This window comes from Thermobia domestica, chromosome 9, assembly GCF_964235325.1.
Source record: "Thermobia domestica chromosome 9, izTheDome1.hap1.1, whole genome shotgun sequence".
Taxonomy (NCBI): domain Eukaryota; kingdom Metazoa; phylum Arthropoda; class Insecta; order Zygentoma; family Lepismatidae; genus Thermobia; species Thermobia domestica.
Window position 1 is genome coordinate 455,719 of NC_137462.1, and position 17,365 is coordinate 473,083.

The 17,365-nt window shown below is 36.6% G+C and overlaps 1 protein-coding gene across 5 annotated transcripts in view; it reads left to right on the plus strand.

Annotated features, from left to right (window-relative positions):
• The window catches only part of Traf4 (TNF receptor associated factor 4), a 175,681-nt gene that overhangs the window by 92,267 nt on the left and 66,049 nt on the right, over positions 1 to 17,365 (plus strand). For 2 of the 5 annotated variants that reach the window (XM_081770420.1, XM_081770423.1), the window contains exon 1: positions 14,058 to 14,829. The exons of the other annotated variants lie outside the window; for them this stretch is intronic. In XM_081770420.1, coding sequence (XP_081626546.1) covers positions 14,740 to 14,829 — 90 coding nt within the window. In that variant the 5' untranslated portion in view covers positions 14,058 to 14,739. Of the gene's footprint in view, positions 1 to 14,057; positions 14,830 to 17,365 lie in introns of those variants that run through there. 5 annotated transcript variants of the gene reach the window in all.

Consider the following 17,365-nt stretch of genomic DNA (forward strand, 5'->3'; position numbering starts at 1 on the left):
CTTGCTATTTAATTAAGGGTATGTTTTGTGTAGTTATTTAATTTCTTTTCAATTGTTTCCAGTGAATGCATTTCTTTAAGTGAGCATTTTGTTTAGAGGGATGACGTTGATTCAGTCATGCCTAAAATAACTTAGGACGTCCTCAAAATCTTAATGGAGTTAACCCCAATCACATTAAAGTGATGTAATAAAACAAGAGTCTGTGGAGTCTTCTATAAATTAAAGGAGGGATACTCCTCCTTTCTGTGGTGTATTGCGTATGCGTTACGTATAAAGCTTTAGAATTTTCGTTTTTACTTTTGTCTTTCTACGAAGAAATTGTGATTTTCAGAAATTAGTCGTCTTAAATTATATTCAATATAATTTCCGATATAATTAATGGGCATGACAGAAAATGTATTTATTCATTTATTTATTTTGGAAAAACAACAGGCAAATGCCTAATTACAGTTTACCATCATTGTATGGTAATACACTTTAAAATACGTATATAATAAAATAATAACATGATAGCAAAATATACGTTTTATACGTTAAAATACACATAGCACGATATACAGGATACAGCAAATTTATATAAAATGAAAAATTTATTTATAACTAAACATATCTATATCTGGGTGTCCTTGTGACATCTTATTATACAATATACAAATTGTTCTGACAGGCGATATATCGAATGCATTATCCTTTGCGCTGAGAGATGGATATGCCATTATGGGGACTCGTTGCTCTATGTGGGACGTGAATTTTGATTTCTGATAAATATTCTGAATCTATTGCACTATCAATTATTTTATGTAAGAAAGATAAAATGAAGTGATTTTTCCTGCTTTCAAGAGAGGAGTTCTGCCTGCTGCTATTTTAAGACAAACGTATTGGATACAGCCCTTATAGGGTTGGAAACATTATCAGAAGAAAAACGGTGAAAGCAAATAGGTAAATTCATCAGTCAAAAATTCCATCCAACTGGCCTGATGGCGCTGAAGAAAAGAAAAAAAATGTTAGGTCATTGATAACGTGAATTAAACCTAGGGCTCTCAAGAGTAAAGGAACGATCTACGCTATAAGTAATAATGGTAGTATATTTTGAATTTGTGTGTTAAACCATTATTAATTTATGTGGTTTACACAGAAAGGTTGGCACGGCATGTGTTGCGAATAGATGGTTTTTCATTCAACTCTGAAAAGTATAAGTGCTACTAGTGAGCTGAGAAAAGGTTGGGACTAGGATAAAAAAGAAAGGAGTGTCCTGACTAAATCCTGACATCTGGTAACCTCACCTACTCGCATATCTCGATAGCTATTTATTTATTTATTGTCAACACAACAGGCTATAGCCCAATTACAGTGTTGTAAATTACGCAATTACATGTTCGTAACTCTTGATAACATAACTTGAGTTCACAACTCTTGATAACTCATGATAATGGCATTCCGAAATTTCTTAGGCGACATATCACATATATCAAATTCATTGTTATTTGTACACATTCTATTATAGAAAGCTGTTGTCCTCCAGATTGGTGATTTCATCATTATATTAGTTCTTGATTTTTTGCAGTAATAAAGACCAGTTATTCTCTTTCGGGACATGTATAAGGGGATCAGCGAATTTAAGAAAGGCTATCAACCTCGTGCTTATATATTAAAGAAATCTGACGGGACAGTTCTCACTGATACGGATAGCCTCTTAAATAGATGGAAAGATTTCTTTGACGATTTGCTGAACACGCAGCCAAAAACTAATGTGCGTGGAGAAAAGGAGATACACACCGCAGAACCGTATATTCCAGAACCCAATCGAATAGAAGTGGAAGCCGCTATAAAGAAATTAAAGAAACACAAATCTCCGGGTGTAGATGAAATTCCGGCTGAGTTAATTTTAGCTGGAGGCAAAAAATTGTGGAACAAGATACACAAACTCATTCTCCTTATCTGGAACAAGGAAGAATTGCCACAAGAGTGGAAAGAGTCAATCATTGTTCCAATTCACAAGAAAGGCGACAAAACTGACTGTAATAATTATCGAGGCATTTCTCTTCTGTCGACATCCTATAAAATCCTTTCAAATATTCTGTTAGCAAGATTGACCCCATACGCAGATGAAATTATTGGAGATTATCAGCGCGGATTTAGACGAAATCGATCAACTATCGACCAAATATTTACCATTCGCCAAATACTCGAAAAGAAGTGGGAATACAATACCCCGGTACATCAACTATTTATTGATTTTAGAAAGGCATACGACTCGGTTAGGAGAGAAACATTATACAACGTTCTTACAGAATTTGTAATACCGAAAAAGCTAATTAGATTAATTAAGATATGTTTAAGTGAATCACAAAGTAAAGTCCGGGTAGGAAAATTTTTGTCCACGAGCTTTCACGTCGAAAATGGCCTGAAACAAGGAGATGCGTTGTCGCCATTATTATTTAACTTTGTGCTGGAATACGCCATAAGGAAAATCAAAGATAGCAACCAGGGCCTAGAGTTGAACGGCATTCACCAGGTTATGGCATATGCTGATGATGTAAATTTAATAGGGGATGATAGGAGAACAGTAGAAATAAATGCAGAGATCTTATTAAACGCTTGCAGGGACATGGGTTTAGAAGTAAATGCAGAGAAAACTAAATACATGGAAGTGCGTCGGGACCGTAATACGGCAAATTGTGGAGGCGTTAAAATATTAAATAATACTTTTGATAAAGTGGATACTTTCAAATATTTAGGATCAATATTAACAGACGAAAATCATATTCACGAAGAAATTAAATGTCGACTAAAAGCAGGGAATTCGTGTTACTATTCGGTTCAAAATCTCTTGTCGTCGCGAATTCTGTCGAGGAATTTGAAGCTTAAAATATATAAAACGATAATCATGCCTGTTGTTCTGTATGGTTGCGAAACATGGTCGCTTACTCTGAGGGAAGAACATAGACTGAAAGTATTTGAGAACAGGATCCTGAGAAGAATATTCGGACCCAAGAGGAACGAGAATGGGGAATGGCGGAAGCTTCATAACGAGGAACTACATAGTTTATACGGTTTGCCGAACATTGTTAGGGTCGTCAAGTCTAGGAGGCTTAGGTGGGCAGGTCATGTAGCTAGAATGGAAGAAAGTAGAAACGCTTTCAAAGTCTTGACTGGTAGACCCATAGGAAAACGACCATTAGGAAGACCTAGGCGCAGATGGGAGGATAATATTAAGATGGATCTCGCAGAGATAGGAATACAAAGTAGAAACTGGATCCAATTAGCTAAGGATAGAAGTCAGTGGAGAGCTTTTGTGAACGCGGCACTGAACCTCCGGGTTCCATAGGCCATAGAGTTAGTTAGTTTAGTTAGTTAGTTAATAAAGACCAGTGTTTCTACGTACTTTTTATGTGGGGACATGAAAATTCAATAAAGAAACTAAATCAGGACAATCCAAAATATTTTGCGTTACTTTTTGAATGAATAATAAATCCATCATATGTCGCCTTTGTTCTAGTGTAGGAAGATTAAAGTTAGCAAGTATGGTTTTACAGCTGTCAAATGTAGTTGTTTGTATTCTTTCTAATTGCTTGCGATGTTTTATGTGAGTCGGATTCCAAATAGTAGAGGCATACTCTAACTTTGAGCGAACATATGCATTGTACAACTTCTGTAATGTTGCACAGTTGTTAAATTCTTTTCCCGTTCTAATTATGAATCCTAATAGCTTGAATGCTTCGCTTGTTATATTTACAATATGATTGTCAAACGTTAACTTAGAATCAAACGTAACCAAGATCTTTAACTGAATCATGCGTATTTACTATATATTTATTAATTTCATAATCAAAGTGTAAAAAAAAAAACCCCATCGCTCGAACCATCCCCAGGCGGCTACAAAGGAAACGGAACACAATTGAAGGAAACCGCGTGCTTCTTTGTTACATGGGAGGGATAATTCAACATGTCCTTCCAGTTGAGGGTGGCCTGCCAGTTGACCTGCTGAAAAAGAAAGCGATGTTGCAATTTTCACCCTCTTGCTTACTGATTCTTCAGTAGTCTTCGCAGAAAGACAGATTTATCTAGTTTTTTCGTTATTTTTGTTTTCAATGCATCCTCCTCCTTCCGTCTCCTTTAGCTTGAAGGGCATAACTGTGGAACGTTAAACTGAAATATTTCATTTTAATTTGAATTCGTTGTAATGAAGAGAAATAAGAAATCAATCATTAGTTTCATGATATGTGCTTATATTACTCTTAAATATAGCATATTGTTAATATTATGTAACTTCCATAACGATAACGCTTGTACGAACCAAACATGTTAAGTAGTTTGCCCCCTATTCCCCCCGCAAGGCAGTGCCGCAAAAGCCTGATGAGAAAAAAATACAATCTTTCTTTGCCGCTCCCAGAAATTCGTCCTTGACCGCCCCTGTCCATACTATTATACTGAATTCCTTTAATGATTGTTGTGTTTTATTATTATTATTATTATTATTATTATTATTATTATTATTATTATTATTATTATTATTATTATTATTATTATTATTATTATTATTATTATTATATAATGTATCCATCGATAATAAAAGTTTAACGATGGCAACAACGTATTACTTCGACACCGAACACGTGCCGTTTATGGCTTATTTGGAGTGTTATTTATGGGGGCGGTTAGGGTAAATTTTCTGCTTGAGTACAAAGGAAGCCGGTTGGGGACCAATAGAACGTCTTGACTATAAATGATAATACTTTGCACTTGCTTGCATTTACCCCAAGTTGATTCGAAGAGCACCAGTTACCAATATGATCTAGACCAGAGTTTCCCAACCTTTTTCTACTTGCGGCACACTACGGGTGTAACTTGAATTCTCGCGGCACGCTCATACTAGTAGATATTATTATTTGTAAATATAAAATACGGTGATATATATATATATATTTGATCACTGATCTAACAGAGAAGAAAGCTGGATCATTGAGTTTCCTCTGTGGTAAATCATTTGCTTCCAACCTTTCACTAAGAAGGAAGATTACTTAATAACGAAGGAACAAACAAATCTCTTGTACTTTTAAAACACAAATGTAGGTAACTTGTATGCATGTTTGCTTTGCCGAAAGGATTGAATAATATTTTCAAATTTCAAGTTACGAAATAGTCTGCAACAATAAAGGAGTAATCATGGTCATAACAATGATAACAAATACTTTTTCTGAACGTTAAAAATGTACAGAAAAGTAACACAGTATGTGAAAATTATAATTTATTAACATGATTAATATACGTTACAATTTTTAAAGATTATATGAAGATTAGAATTATTCAATAGTATTAGTAGCGTAACAATTTCTAAATAATATGTAATTGATAGGTTCAATTATTTAACAATAATGCATGAAGGTTACAATTTTTCAGAAAGAAGTAAAAATGTTGGTGCGCGATTCAAAATTAATGTGCAACTTGAGCTTGATGTTTTTTCACCATCTTCTTCAATTGTGGACGAATAGTTGATAAACACACCCTCATATCATGTTCCAGAGTTAACAGTTGTGACCTGTTCTTACACTTGATTGTGTTCAGCGCAGAAAATCCTACTTCACTTAAGTAGGATGTAGAAAAGGGAATGAAAATTTTCACAGCCTTTGTAGAAATAGCTGGTTATTCTCTCCGGAGAGAAAACCAGAATGATTCTATGTCTTGCTGTGAGTGCTGATGCTCCAAACCTCGGTCATTCCTCACATCGACAGGTTCATAGTAATATGAAATACAATATACATTTTTCCAGTCTTGTAATTTGTTGCTATAGAATTAATAATTTTGTTTCGATTTCCTCGCGGCACACTAGCGGCCAATTCGCGGCACACCAGTGTGCCGCGGCACACCGGTTGGGAACCGATGATCTAGACCTTGCTGCAGCTTTATGTTGTCGTCCACAGAATTGATTTTAGCATATATTGACTGGATATATGAATTAATATAACACAATTACCAAATCACAATAAATACTTCACGGAATTGTATAATAAATATGCTATTTATTAAAAAATATTCATGTAAAAACAAAAAGTTTCTGTGATGGTACAATGTAAACCACGTAATGTATTTCTCTGTTTAAAATGTATCAAGTACTGTAGCGACATCACATAATTGAGAAATTCGTTTCTCGTGTATTCTAAATGTACAACTTTTTAAAAGCAAAGGATTGTCGTGGGAGGCGTCTTTTGAATAAGTGTTGCGAGAATATTCATGGCCGAACGACCTTGTGTTTCTCAGTCTGCAGTCCACCAGAAGGCTTTTGTTTTCCCACCGCCCCGTGAGAGCATAACTCAGAGTTAACCACCTGTAACCCTTGCTTACCTGCAATTAGACTTTGGGAGGGGGACACATCATCTGCTACACAACTTGACTGGTGGTTGCTTTGTACAAATTTATTTATTTTTTTTTTAAATCAAAAGAAGCCTTTGTGTTCGTTAGGAAGGAACTCCACATCCCGTGATTTTGTTGTTTCGTACGTTAATATTCAAAACCTTGGCGATTGTTGGTGAAGCCACAAAATTTGATTCGGTTTCCTCTCATTTAAACCACTGAAAATAAAGCTCAAAGCATGGGAAAAATTACTGCATTGCACTTTCAACATGAAACGGAAATGATTTTTAAAAAATACAACTACCAAAAGAAGGCATTTTGCTTCCAACAGAATCTTACTTTTTTTTGTTCGTAACTTTAAACATTTACGCCGATTTGCTTCGCGAAATTATTTTTCCTGACAGCGAAAATTCAAAGTCAAAGAAGACTATTGATATGATGGAAATAACAATAATAATGAATTTTGTTTCACAGTTGTGAAAATACTACGCTTCCAAGCTTTCCGAACCTAATATTGAAACAGATCTATAACTTCCAGCTGCAATGGAAGAATAATGTGAAAGATGGAACCTATTTATCTGACGCTGATTTAATAGTTTCTTACTAGGCCTATATCTTGCAATTATTACTATGTAGGAACCGTTCTTAATACTTCCGCTTTCGGTAGAAGATTAAAGCTGAGATGAAATCTATTCTTCGAATACCGAATTCTATATCTATTAAAGTGTCTATGTCAACATAGATGAGGTTCGAGCGTGGGATGGTTTTCATCATTTCACTTTTACGGTGCAACTTAGGGGAAGGGGAGGGGGAGATAATACTGCAAGACCAATTTATACAGTAATTATCTAGGAATTACCGACAATGGAAAAGCAAGTTTTCCATGCCATATTTAAGGGTACCATTCTCGGCATTCACCTGGAAAACTGAGGAAATACTTAGGATGACCGCTTTCCGAATTCGAACCCAGGACCTTCAGATTGCAAAGTAACAATGTTAACCCACTAACCTACGCTCCTTGGTAAATTATTATATTATTTATAAAACATGACAGTAAACTCTCACCAATCGGGCAGATATCAGACGAACATGTGGAAGAGAGCGCTACCTGTATTATTATTATTATTATTATTATTATTATTATTATTATTATTATTATTATTATTATTATTATTATTATTATTATTATTATTATTATTATTATTATTATGTTCGTTTTAAACTGTCGTGTGTTTCGTTCTACGTTGACCATATCTCCTAAAGGTAATGTCCGTTTGTTTATCAATGAAGTGAAGAACACTCACAATCAAAATTTCTGTGGAAACACTCTATTTCCCACAGCTTAAGTAAAGCAACAAGAACTGAGAGGTCTAAGGATAAACTACATTTATTCTACTGAATACAAGAGCCGTCGTGACTGACGTTGGAATTCACCACTCAATAGGAAATGCTCTTATATTCCGTTAAATGAATTCTTTTTGAGATTTTTAGAGCTTTCCAGAAAATTTAAGCAAATACCGAGACACTTAAGAATGCAAACGTCTGATGTGGAGTATTCCTTGTGAAGTCATGCATTGGACAGAAAAGATGACATTGGAAAGCGTCACGGTTCCATTAAAAATTGGAGTAAAAACCATCTAAAGTCTAACATTTATTCGTGACGAGACTAGTTAAAAGTTCCAGGTAGAAACAGAAGGAATGGTCAATTGCAGTTGAGTGAAGCAAATCTGCTTTCTGTTAACAGCACCGAAAACACAGTTCATAGCGAAGTTGTTGTGTTGTCAATCAGAGAAACACTTCTATGAAATTTAATGCATTATAACTTCGTTGGTTTGAAATTCAGGATTAGTTTTTAACACCGAGACAATAGGAGACAAATCCAAGGATTAACTTCAGACTCCACCTATATGTACTCTGAACAGAACTCGAAGGTAGTTCTTCCGCATTAAAGATGTGTGCTCTAACAACTTCACACTAATCTCTTACATGTGTTTTATGACCTAAGTTCCATTAAAATAAAATGTGTTCCGTTCGAGGACTTTCGTCTAAGTGTTAGTAAATTGGACACTTTCGTGTTGTCTGCATCTAAGGAAAAGAAACGTAATATTCTTGCCTCAAAAATTATTTATTATTCATACTTTAAATAGATCTAAATGAGTAAATGAAGTTTCAGTTATTTTTTCTGTTTACAAAGAACCACTGAAGAAAGTACTATTTCGATTACTATTGAGATCCCCCTCCTCTTTCTCTCCTAAGTACTGTTATAATAAACAATTCTTGACGTTCTAGAAGGTACATGGTGATCCAACTGGATCCATGTAGTTCAATTCCAGTGTATGTGACACTATAGTGGACTACTTGACTCATTTCCTTCTCCTGCCAGATTCTCGAATATAATTTGTTTCCATGCATCATCTATTAAGAGTAGCTCAATGGTAGAGCGCTTACCTCTGGTGCGTGAGGTCTCTGGTTCGATCTCCGACTAAGTTAGTTTGTGGTGGAAAACAGCGTCCATGGGTTTCTCGGGCTACTTCCGTTTCCTTCCACATTCTCATTCCAGCAATTCTTCCATCATCATCGTCATCATCACTTACTTTAATCATCCGTCTCTGTTAGGCTAACGGGGCGTTAAATTGATTTTTTTTTTCATGCGTCATGTGTGCTTTAGCCCAACCGCGGGATGTGAAACTAAAGATTTCATTTAATTTTATAAAGTGATGGAGAGGCATTCCATTTGCTGCTTACAATTGTGAAAGCTAATGTAACAAAAATATTTGTCATTCTTATCTAATCCACAGCATTTTTCTTTCGTTAAAATGCTTCTTCTGATTGCTTTATTGGCCCCAAATACAAGCCTGCCTCCCAGAATAGGAGATGTAGTCCTATAGTTAAGCGCAACTGGAGGCAAAATAGTGTGGTGGGGAACGACTTATATTGGGAGGATTGATTTCGCATAATGGTCTCTGCACCGGATGAAAGCTCCGATGCCTTTCACGACCTCAGTGTTCTACAAACACGCAAACAGCGAAAACTCAAGACTACCTTTTAGTAATGAGTCAGTGTCGACAGTAGTATTCACACAGATAACTTTGGAACGTTTGATGATGAAAATGGAATAGAATTGGGTTGGCACTTCATATAGTTTTCAAATAAATAATAAAAAAAAATAGTCAATATGATTACGCAGTAAGCTTTAGTAATCGTGCTTGTGGTGGGCCTATATGAGATAAAGTGGCCTTTATCCACCAAAACATTTAAAGTAACACTTCGGCACAGTAGGAACATGAAAACATTGAAAGCTGAAATAAAATATTGGGCTTTATATTCTCCAACAAACATCAGTTTGTCTTCTGGATTTAAATGGCCTATTATCATGAAAACTGTACGCGTTTACACGAATATTACTTGAACATTTTAACATGAAATATACATAAATTCGGCTCATGTATAATCTAAAAGTACTGTGCATAAATATAAAAATGTAAATTTATTATAATGTGTATATCGATTGTAAAAATCATAAATTAGAAATGAAAAAGACATGTCCTGCAGTTTTAGTTATAATTCTTTATCGTATATAAGATCACTCCATAAATCCAAATATCTCAATCTTTCCTCGGTTCGATTCTCTTACAAGATCAGTGTCCCTAATCTAATAAGCTATAAGATGCAAAACTAGTACCTAAGATGAAACCAAACCATGAAGAAAGACGCTCGCTACATTTAGGAAATATTGGAATAAGACTGTTTCCGGTGATACTTCACCAGCGACATTAATTCTCCCATTGCTGTTGAAACTTCATCGCGCTGAGTTTGGCAAGAATCGTATTGCTTGGAATCTTTTAGAGTTCCGTTGGGACGTTTTCTATAACTTATTGTATACGCGTCACCCTATCTTTTTAATAGCACAACGTAAAAAGAGGGAAGCCGTTTTGGAAGTCTAGTTATTGAAGCAGATGGACAGTTTTCATCCTAAACAATGGTTGGAGAGCGCTGGAAATCTTCGAATAGAAATTGTGTGAAAAGAACGAATCTCCTTACGCAATCTTGAATAGAAACATTATACATGTCTGCCATGGAAAGAATACCAACGAGAAGCAACCGCTCTTATTTCGTGCAGGCCTTTTGATCGAGGGAGACAGCGGTGGAAGACCCAAAGCAAGCATCTGGAGCACCCAGGCAACAAAGGAAGCTTCGTCCTTTCATCTGGGCGATTCCTCACATTAGAATTATTTGGAATAAAACATATTCGTTTCTTTTGTTACGTTCTCATCCATGTGTCGGTATTATGGCCTTTTAAAATTGAAATAACTTTATGCTGGATTAAAGTCCTGCATCTATTAGATGAACGCCTCCGGTTCGATCCTTCGTAGAGACGAGACTAATTTTTCCGTTGTACCCTCGTCCAAACTCGAATCAGGGAACTACGTGCGAAAGTGGAGAGTGCTGATGATATCACCTGTAGACCTTCATAACCCTTATGTGTTGGGCTGTACAACATCGAGATTGGGATTTCAAAAATCAATATCGACAAAATATCTAAACTTATGCAAGTCATTACACACTGTACGCTCTACTCCAATAATAAATATATCTTGGTACTTTAATTGCTGTATTACATCCTTTGTGGATCTCTCGCGAGATGGAAGATATTGATAACTTCCAGACAAAATTAAGAAAATTAGTGAGGGCATACCTTTTACACATACATTATCAAAACGAGACGAGACATTTTCAGACTATACAAGAAAAGCTTTCCGAAAATTCGGACGAGACCACAAAGAACTCCTCGAGAATCAAGATGAGACGAGACTTCTAGAAATGCGAGACGAGACGACGAAACCTTATTTCTCGTTCTGTCTTGTCTCGTGGCCAACACTAATGAAGGTTGTAAATTTATGTGAATATGTTGCAGAGGTAAAAGGTCTTTTTTTTTTTGTTATTCTTGCATCAGAAGCTCCTTAGTGGCTAAGTGGTTAGCGTTGAGTTGATTTTTGTTTATCATCCCGTTCAGCAGCGAGGCTATATGAGACGTGGACCTACTGATTAACGTGGAATCCAAACCACATGAGCTCCCACCGGGAATTGAACCCGGGTCTCCCACGCCAAAAGCGCGTACGCTAACTGCTTAGCCACGAAGGAGCTCTACTAAGCAGATATGGAGTGGGTCAAGTTTTCAGAGTGGGTCAGTGCGTCGTGGGTCAACAGAGGTGACCCACCACCCACCGTGACCCACTGCAACCCACCACCCACAGTAACCCACTGTGACCCACCACCCACTATGACCCACTGCGACCCACCGACTCAGTATGATCTACTGACCCTGCATTGTAGACTATCTTCTGAAGACTGGTAAATTTGTCTTCGTTTTGTTCCAAGACCTTCATTTCCCTTCCTTTTCCATTTGATTCTGTCTACTTACCAGAGGTGAGTATATCTAACCAAGTGAAAAAAGAACTTCAGGCACTTTTCGATATTGATATTTTTAATTGTAATAATAGCAATAGGACTTATACTACTACTTGACTTTCGAGATCTGTGAGTTTTTAGAGGAGCAAACTACTGGAAAAAATACATTTTTGAATCACTGTAATATATAAATTATTATATAAAAAATTGAATGTAACTATGTGTGCCTGATCATCACGGTCAAATTACAAAATCAAATGAAATTACTTTTGGTATATAGTTAGGCCTTAATCCAAAGTGGGATGTTATATTGCTTTTATTATAATGCATAATATCCTAAGGAGGTAGTGAAGATCCGAATTTTTGCGAAAAAAATGAGTATCTCGCAAGCCGTTAAACTTACGGAGCTGAAATTCAGTGTATTAACTCTTTATTGAAAATAAACAGAATGTGTCCTAGCTTTTTTTTAAAAAATTCTCCTTTATGGATGGGGGCACTTTCTATATATGGAAAATTGGTAGTGAGTTGGTTTGTAAAAATGATCGAAAATGATCGATGTTATTTAAGAGAAAAAAATCAAAAACAAAAAATACAGTGCTTGGCTTCATATATCCATTGCTTTCTACTATAATAATTGCTGAAGATTATGTTTATTATATGGAGCGCTAACAATACAGGGCAATGAACCCATGGGTGACGGTGGGTGGTGGGTCAGTGGGTCGTGGGTCAAGTTTGCATTGACCCACGCCAAATCTGCTACTAAGCGGTTAGCGTACGTGCCTTTGGCGTAGGAGACCCCGGTTTCATTCCCGGCGGAAGGTCATGTAGTTCGGATTCCACGTTAAACTGTAGGTCACGCCTCAGAGAACCTCGCTGCTGAAAGGAAAGCTACAGTTAAAAACTCAAAAATCAATCAATCAATTTTGTTGCATCACTATTTCCAATTCCTAATAGAAATATCCTTGGCCTATATGTAATCTTCAATCCTTGATGGACATTTGGTTGCATACTTTAAGGACTACTTTCTGAATACGTTTTACGGAGGAATTATCCTTAACTTCATTATCTATGAGTTGCAATTATTTGAGTTGAGTTTTTTCTTTTCTTTTTTCTTTTCTGTTCTTTTCTTTCTTTTTTGTATGTACTTTGACATTCGATTGGCGATCCGACGTTATTAACGTAATCTCCAAGCCACGACCAGAACTCGAACGCGGTGCAGGAGGCGGGTGCACAGACCATCATACAAGGCCAATCCTCACAGTACGTCGTTCCCCATCAAACTATATCGCCTCCTAGAGAAGTAGGATCACAGGACCAAGCCCTGATCCAGAATAGCTGTAACTACTGTTATCATTAACATCCAATGCTTGTTGACCAAATTTAGATTTAAAACTCTAGAACAAGGAATTTTACAACTAAAAGTAGTTCGGAAAAAAGTTAAAGGTGCAAAAGATATGGATAATAACATAGATTGCTCGTTGATGCAGGACAGTTAGGTTTGATTGCCAGTGGGACCACGATTTTCTTCATATTCCATTAAAACTTAGGTTTATCCATCTGCTATTGCAAGCTTCAAATAAATAAAATTCATAATTTACAATGAGTTGCTTGAAATATTTTGTTTTGTAAATTTTTTTGTTTATTTAAACGACTTTCAGAAATGGTCTACGCAAGATTTTTATTTCAATTTTTTTTTTTACACTCTTTCAAAAATACTTGAACCTCTCCTTCGTGATTAAATTACGAACCTAACTTGCATCGAAACCAGTGGTAGGGTCTAATCAACAAATAACAAAAACAATCTGAAGGAAAGTGGAAGAAAGTTACCAATGACCTATGTTGAATGGTCTTATACAGGCATTTATTTGTCGGGGCTGATGAAAAACACTAGAAAAACTTCAAGCACGATGCTGCTCATCGGATCCGAACCCGGGACCTCGCGATTTCTTTATTTATTAGGTAGAGCGCTGACAAAATAATTACGCCACCTTATGTAACTAATCTATTCATGTATCCTTTTTATGTTATTTTTTGAGATTGTGTTCTGGATTGATAGAGAAAGAGAAGGCGGGACACAAGAAAGTCTCCTGACGAATATAAACATCTTTGTTGCGTAGACAGCAGTTATCTCCTTGTTGTTGTTGTGTTCCCCCAGGCAAGGAGCCTACGCCATCTGGTGTCGTCTCTCGGAGGGATCTTTGTTGTCGCTTGGGGGAAAAGTTCATTGACGGAAACCGTACGTAGAGACCTCGTGCGCATGCGTTAACTACAGCTGACTTCTGAGTGTTGGTGTTGAATTCATTGTTATTCTTGAGGGAAGACGAGTAAGGCGGTGGGTGAACGTGTTTGTTGTGTTAGCTCAGCTGAAGATGTGTGGTCGGAGGCCGTAGAATAAATCCCTTAAACTTAACTATTCGAGAGAATTCAGTTGATGAGTTGCAGAACTTCGTGAATACTTTCCTAAAATGGTGACTGCCTCATTTGCAATCGCGGTCGTCGTGACATGAAGACGGTTTGGGTGCGCCATCAACGGTCACCGTGTTGTGTAGGCTGATTATCCTGTTTATGCATTCGTATATGCATAACATGATGCACGCATGAAAGCGCACCGCTCGCACTGGTAAATCCCAAAGTTTTGCTCTACACGTCGCGGTAGAGTGAGGTTTGTGGTAAGTGGAGTGTGCCGGCAGACCTTTCACATTTTTCTTCGTTTCGTTTGTGGCTGAAAGGCAGACAGGCGTTAGCAGCTCATAGTGTTCAGTGCATCCGTCGCGTCACAAAGGGTTTCCAGTGGGAAAAGACAATAACTTGAAAGAAATTATTTACGCTTAAGTTTAGACAGAAAAAATAAGATAGTGTCTGTGTTCAAGTGTATCAGTGTGTGTGTCCCTTCTCTCCCTGAGGAAAACATCTTTCTCCTGTTGTCATTTAGTTGTGTGTTCATAACCAAGGATACTGAAGGGTTTCAGAGAACAGAAGATGGTGCGAAGTTTGGCTCAATGGACAAAAACGCTTAGCTTTCCTGCTAGAATCTCACCCCAAAGAAGTCAGCAACCATGTGCTTCACAGGTAAATTTTACGTTGTTTCCCATTCCCCATTCCCTTGAAGTATTCTTACGTTTCTCAATGCAATGACCCTTTCATATCAAATGTGGGCCTCGAACCCGGGGCATTTTAGTTTTCATGATTGTCAATAGTCATCAGACTCTTAAATAACCTTATCCACGAACTATCTAACAATAGATGTTCTTTAGAAAGGTTCTTGCTTTTAATGTCAGATAGCTATTTAATTTTTTGCCTGTTCTCAAACATGGCAGTGTAAAACGAATCTTTAATTAATTTATTTATTATATTTATCATCTTGGGTATACATAATTCAAAGTTATCAATTCTTATGGGAATCACTGCACAGAATACGTCTTCAATTGCCATATTGCCACAAATAAAATCAACTTGATTTAATAGAAATCTATTAAATTTACTTTTATACTTTTACATAAATTCAAAATGTTTGCCATTTAAAAATCCCTTAATATTATACTTGTAGAAACCATTGATAACAAGCATTTTTAAAAAAACTCACTTTTAAAAACAGAAATTTCTGTTGTATTAGTTTCAGATGTTTCCATAAGTTCTTAATTAAATTTCCGTGAATATCAAAAACTTTTCTCGGAAAGCTCATTTTATTAGTAGCATCATTGCAGGGCAAGATTCTTCACCGATATAGTACGGTTTCACGTTCTTTGATGCTGTAGTATTATCCTACATCACGCTGTTCCTCCTGCCTATCTTTGCCCATTGTATTTTTTGGAACTGAGGGACGCCGTACATATTTTTCGAGGTGGGGGATGGCGCCCCCACGTTCCCCCTCATTTTTACCCCTGCGTATATCTGAAATTGAAGGAACAATGATGCCCTTCAATCTAATATCATTTATGTAGATGGGGATGTGTTAGCTAAAATGATAAACACGTATATATCCGCACTTTCCCAGATTTCATTATCTCCATTAGTTTCAAGAGCTATTTGATTAATAACGTATAAGGCAGAGTAAGTAATGGAAAGGTAATAAATTCATTTGTTTAACCACAATCTATTAGATAAACCCATTCATTCCATTTGTCGTTGCAAATCAAGGTTTCAGAAGGGTCGGTAAACTGTTCTGCCTTAGGAATATGGCTCTAGCAAGCAGGTAAATATAATAATAATAATAGCTTAAAGGATCTTTTTCGTATATCGCGCTATGATAATTTTTTGCTTTTCCTGGAAGTTGTTGGTTCAGAATTTGTGTATTTAACAAACTTACACAGGCAATTTCACACTGGAATCAGTGAGGAAGTTGGCTTGGATTTATATTTAAGGGTACTATTATAATATTTACCTGCTGAAACTGAGGGAAACTTTTGCAAAACGTCAGTGAAAATGACTGCACATAGAATTGGAACCCGAAACCCCTAAGTTGCCAACAAGAAGATTATTGATATTTTGTCTCGGGCCTCGCGCTTTTTCCCTTTTTCTAAATCAAATTCTTTCAACCGAAAGCATCTTGTTCATCCACTTTCTGTCGCTTCGGAATGTTGCAGTTAAATGCTAAGGACTGAGTCATCACGGAAATTTCGTAATTCTAGTGTTGAACCGATGGAAACAGCTGACTCGGAATTATAAAAAGCTGTTAAAATTGAGGAGAATGATAAGAGATAGTCTATTCACGTCGCCATGAGTTATTTGTTCCTTTCCTGTTAGTCTCTACAGGATCACGTACTGATAGGCCTATATGGCGAACAAAACGTAACACACCCATCTCTGGAGTTTCACTAATGATGGTGATATTTCATCACCCACTCTGGAGGACATAACTATTGCGAAGTACACGAGAACTATTACATTCATCAAATGAAGTCAGATGCGTACCTCATCATGACGTCACAACGTTTTCGCCTTGTATTTGTAATCAAAAGACAGTAAATATTGTAAACCACTTGACAAAACCTACCCTATCTTGAAACTTGAAATGGAAGTAGTTCTTGACCTTCTTAGTATGTGGAAGAGAACATTTGAAATGAAATCTTTAAGTTCATAGACTATAGGAGACGGTGATGATGAGAAACGAAGGAAATAATGGAATGAAGAAAGTGGGAGGAAACGGGAGAACCAGAGAAAAACCCACGCACACAGTCTTTGTCCACCCGAAAGCTGACTTGGCGCGAGCTGAGATCGAACCAAGGATTCCATACGCCAGAGGTGAACGCTTTACCACTGAGCCACCGCGGCCGGGGAAAGAACTTTTGTTCCTCAGTTGTGGACCATCGACGTTGGACTTTCGTTTTAATCAATTGTTTGCAGACAACTTTACTAATTGCCCTTCAGAAAAAGAAATCCCTAAACTATTAACACAGCGTGCACTTACAATAGTGTTACAGGTAAAACCAATAACGAATGACAAACAGGAAACTTATTGTACTAAGTTGTAGTAGATATTATGAAAACAATAAATAATATGAAACACTTAGAACGTATCGAAATAATTCTATTAAGAAACTAAGCCCTTTCCATATAGGGTATAAATTCGAATATACAGATTCTGACATCATAGTTACCAGGGACT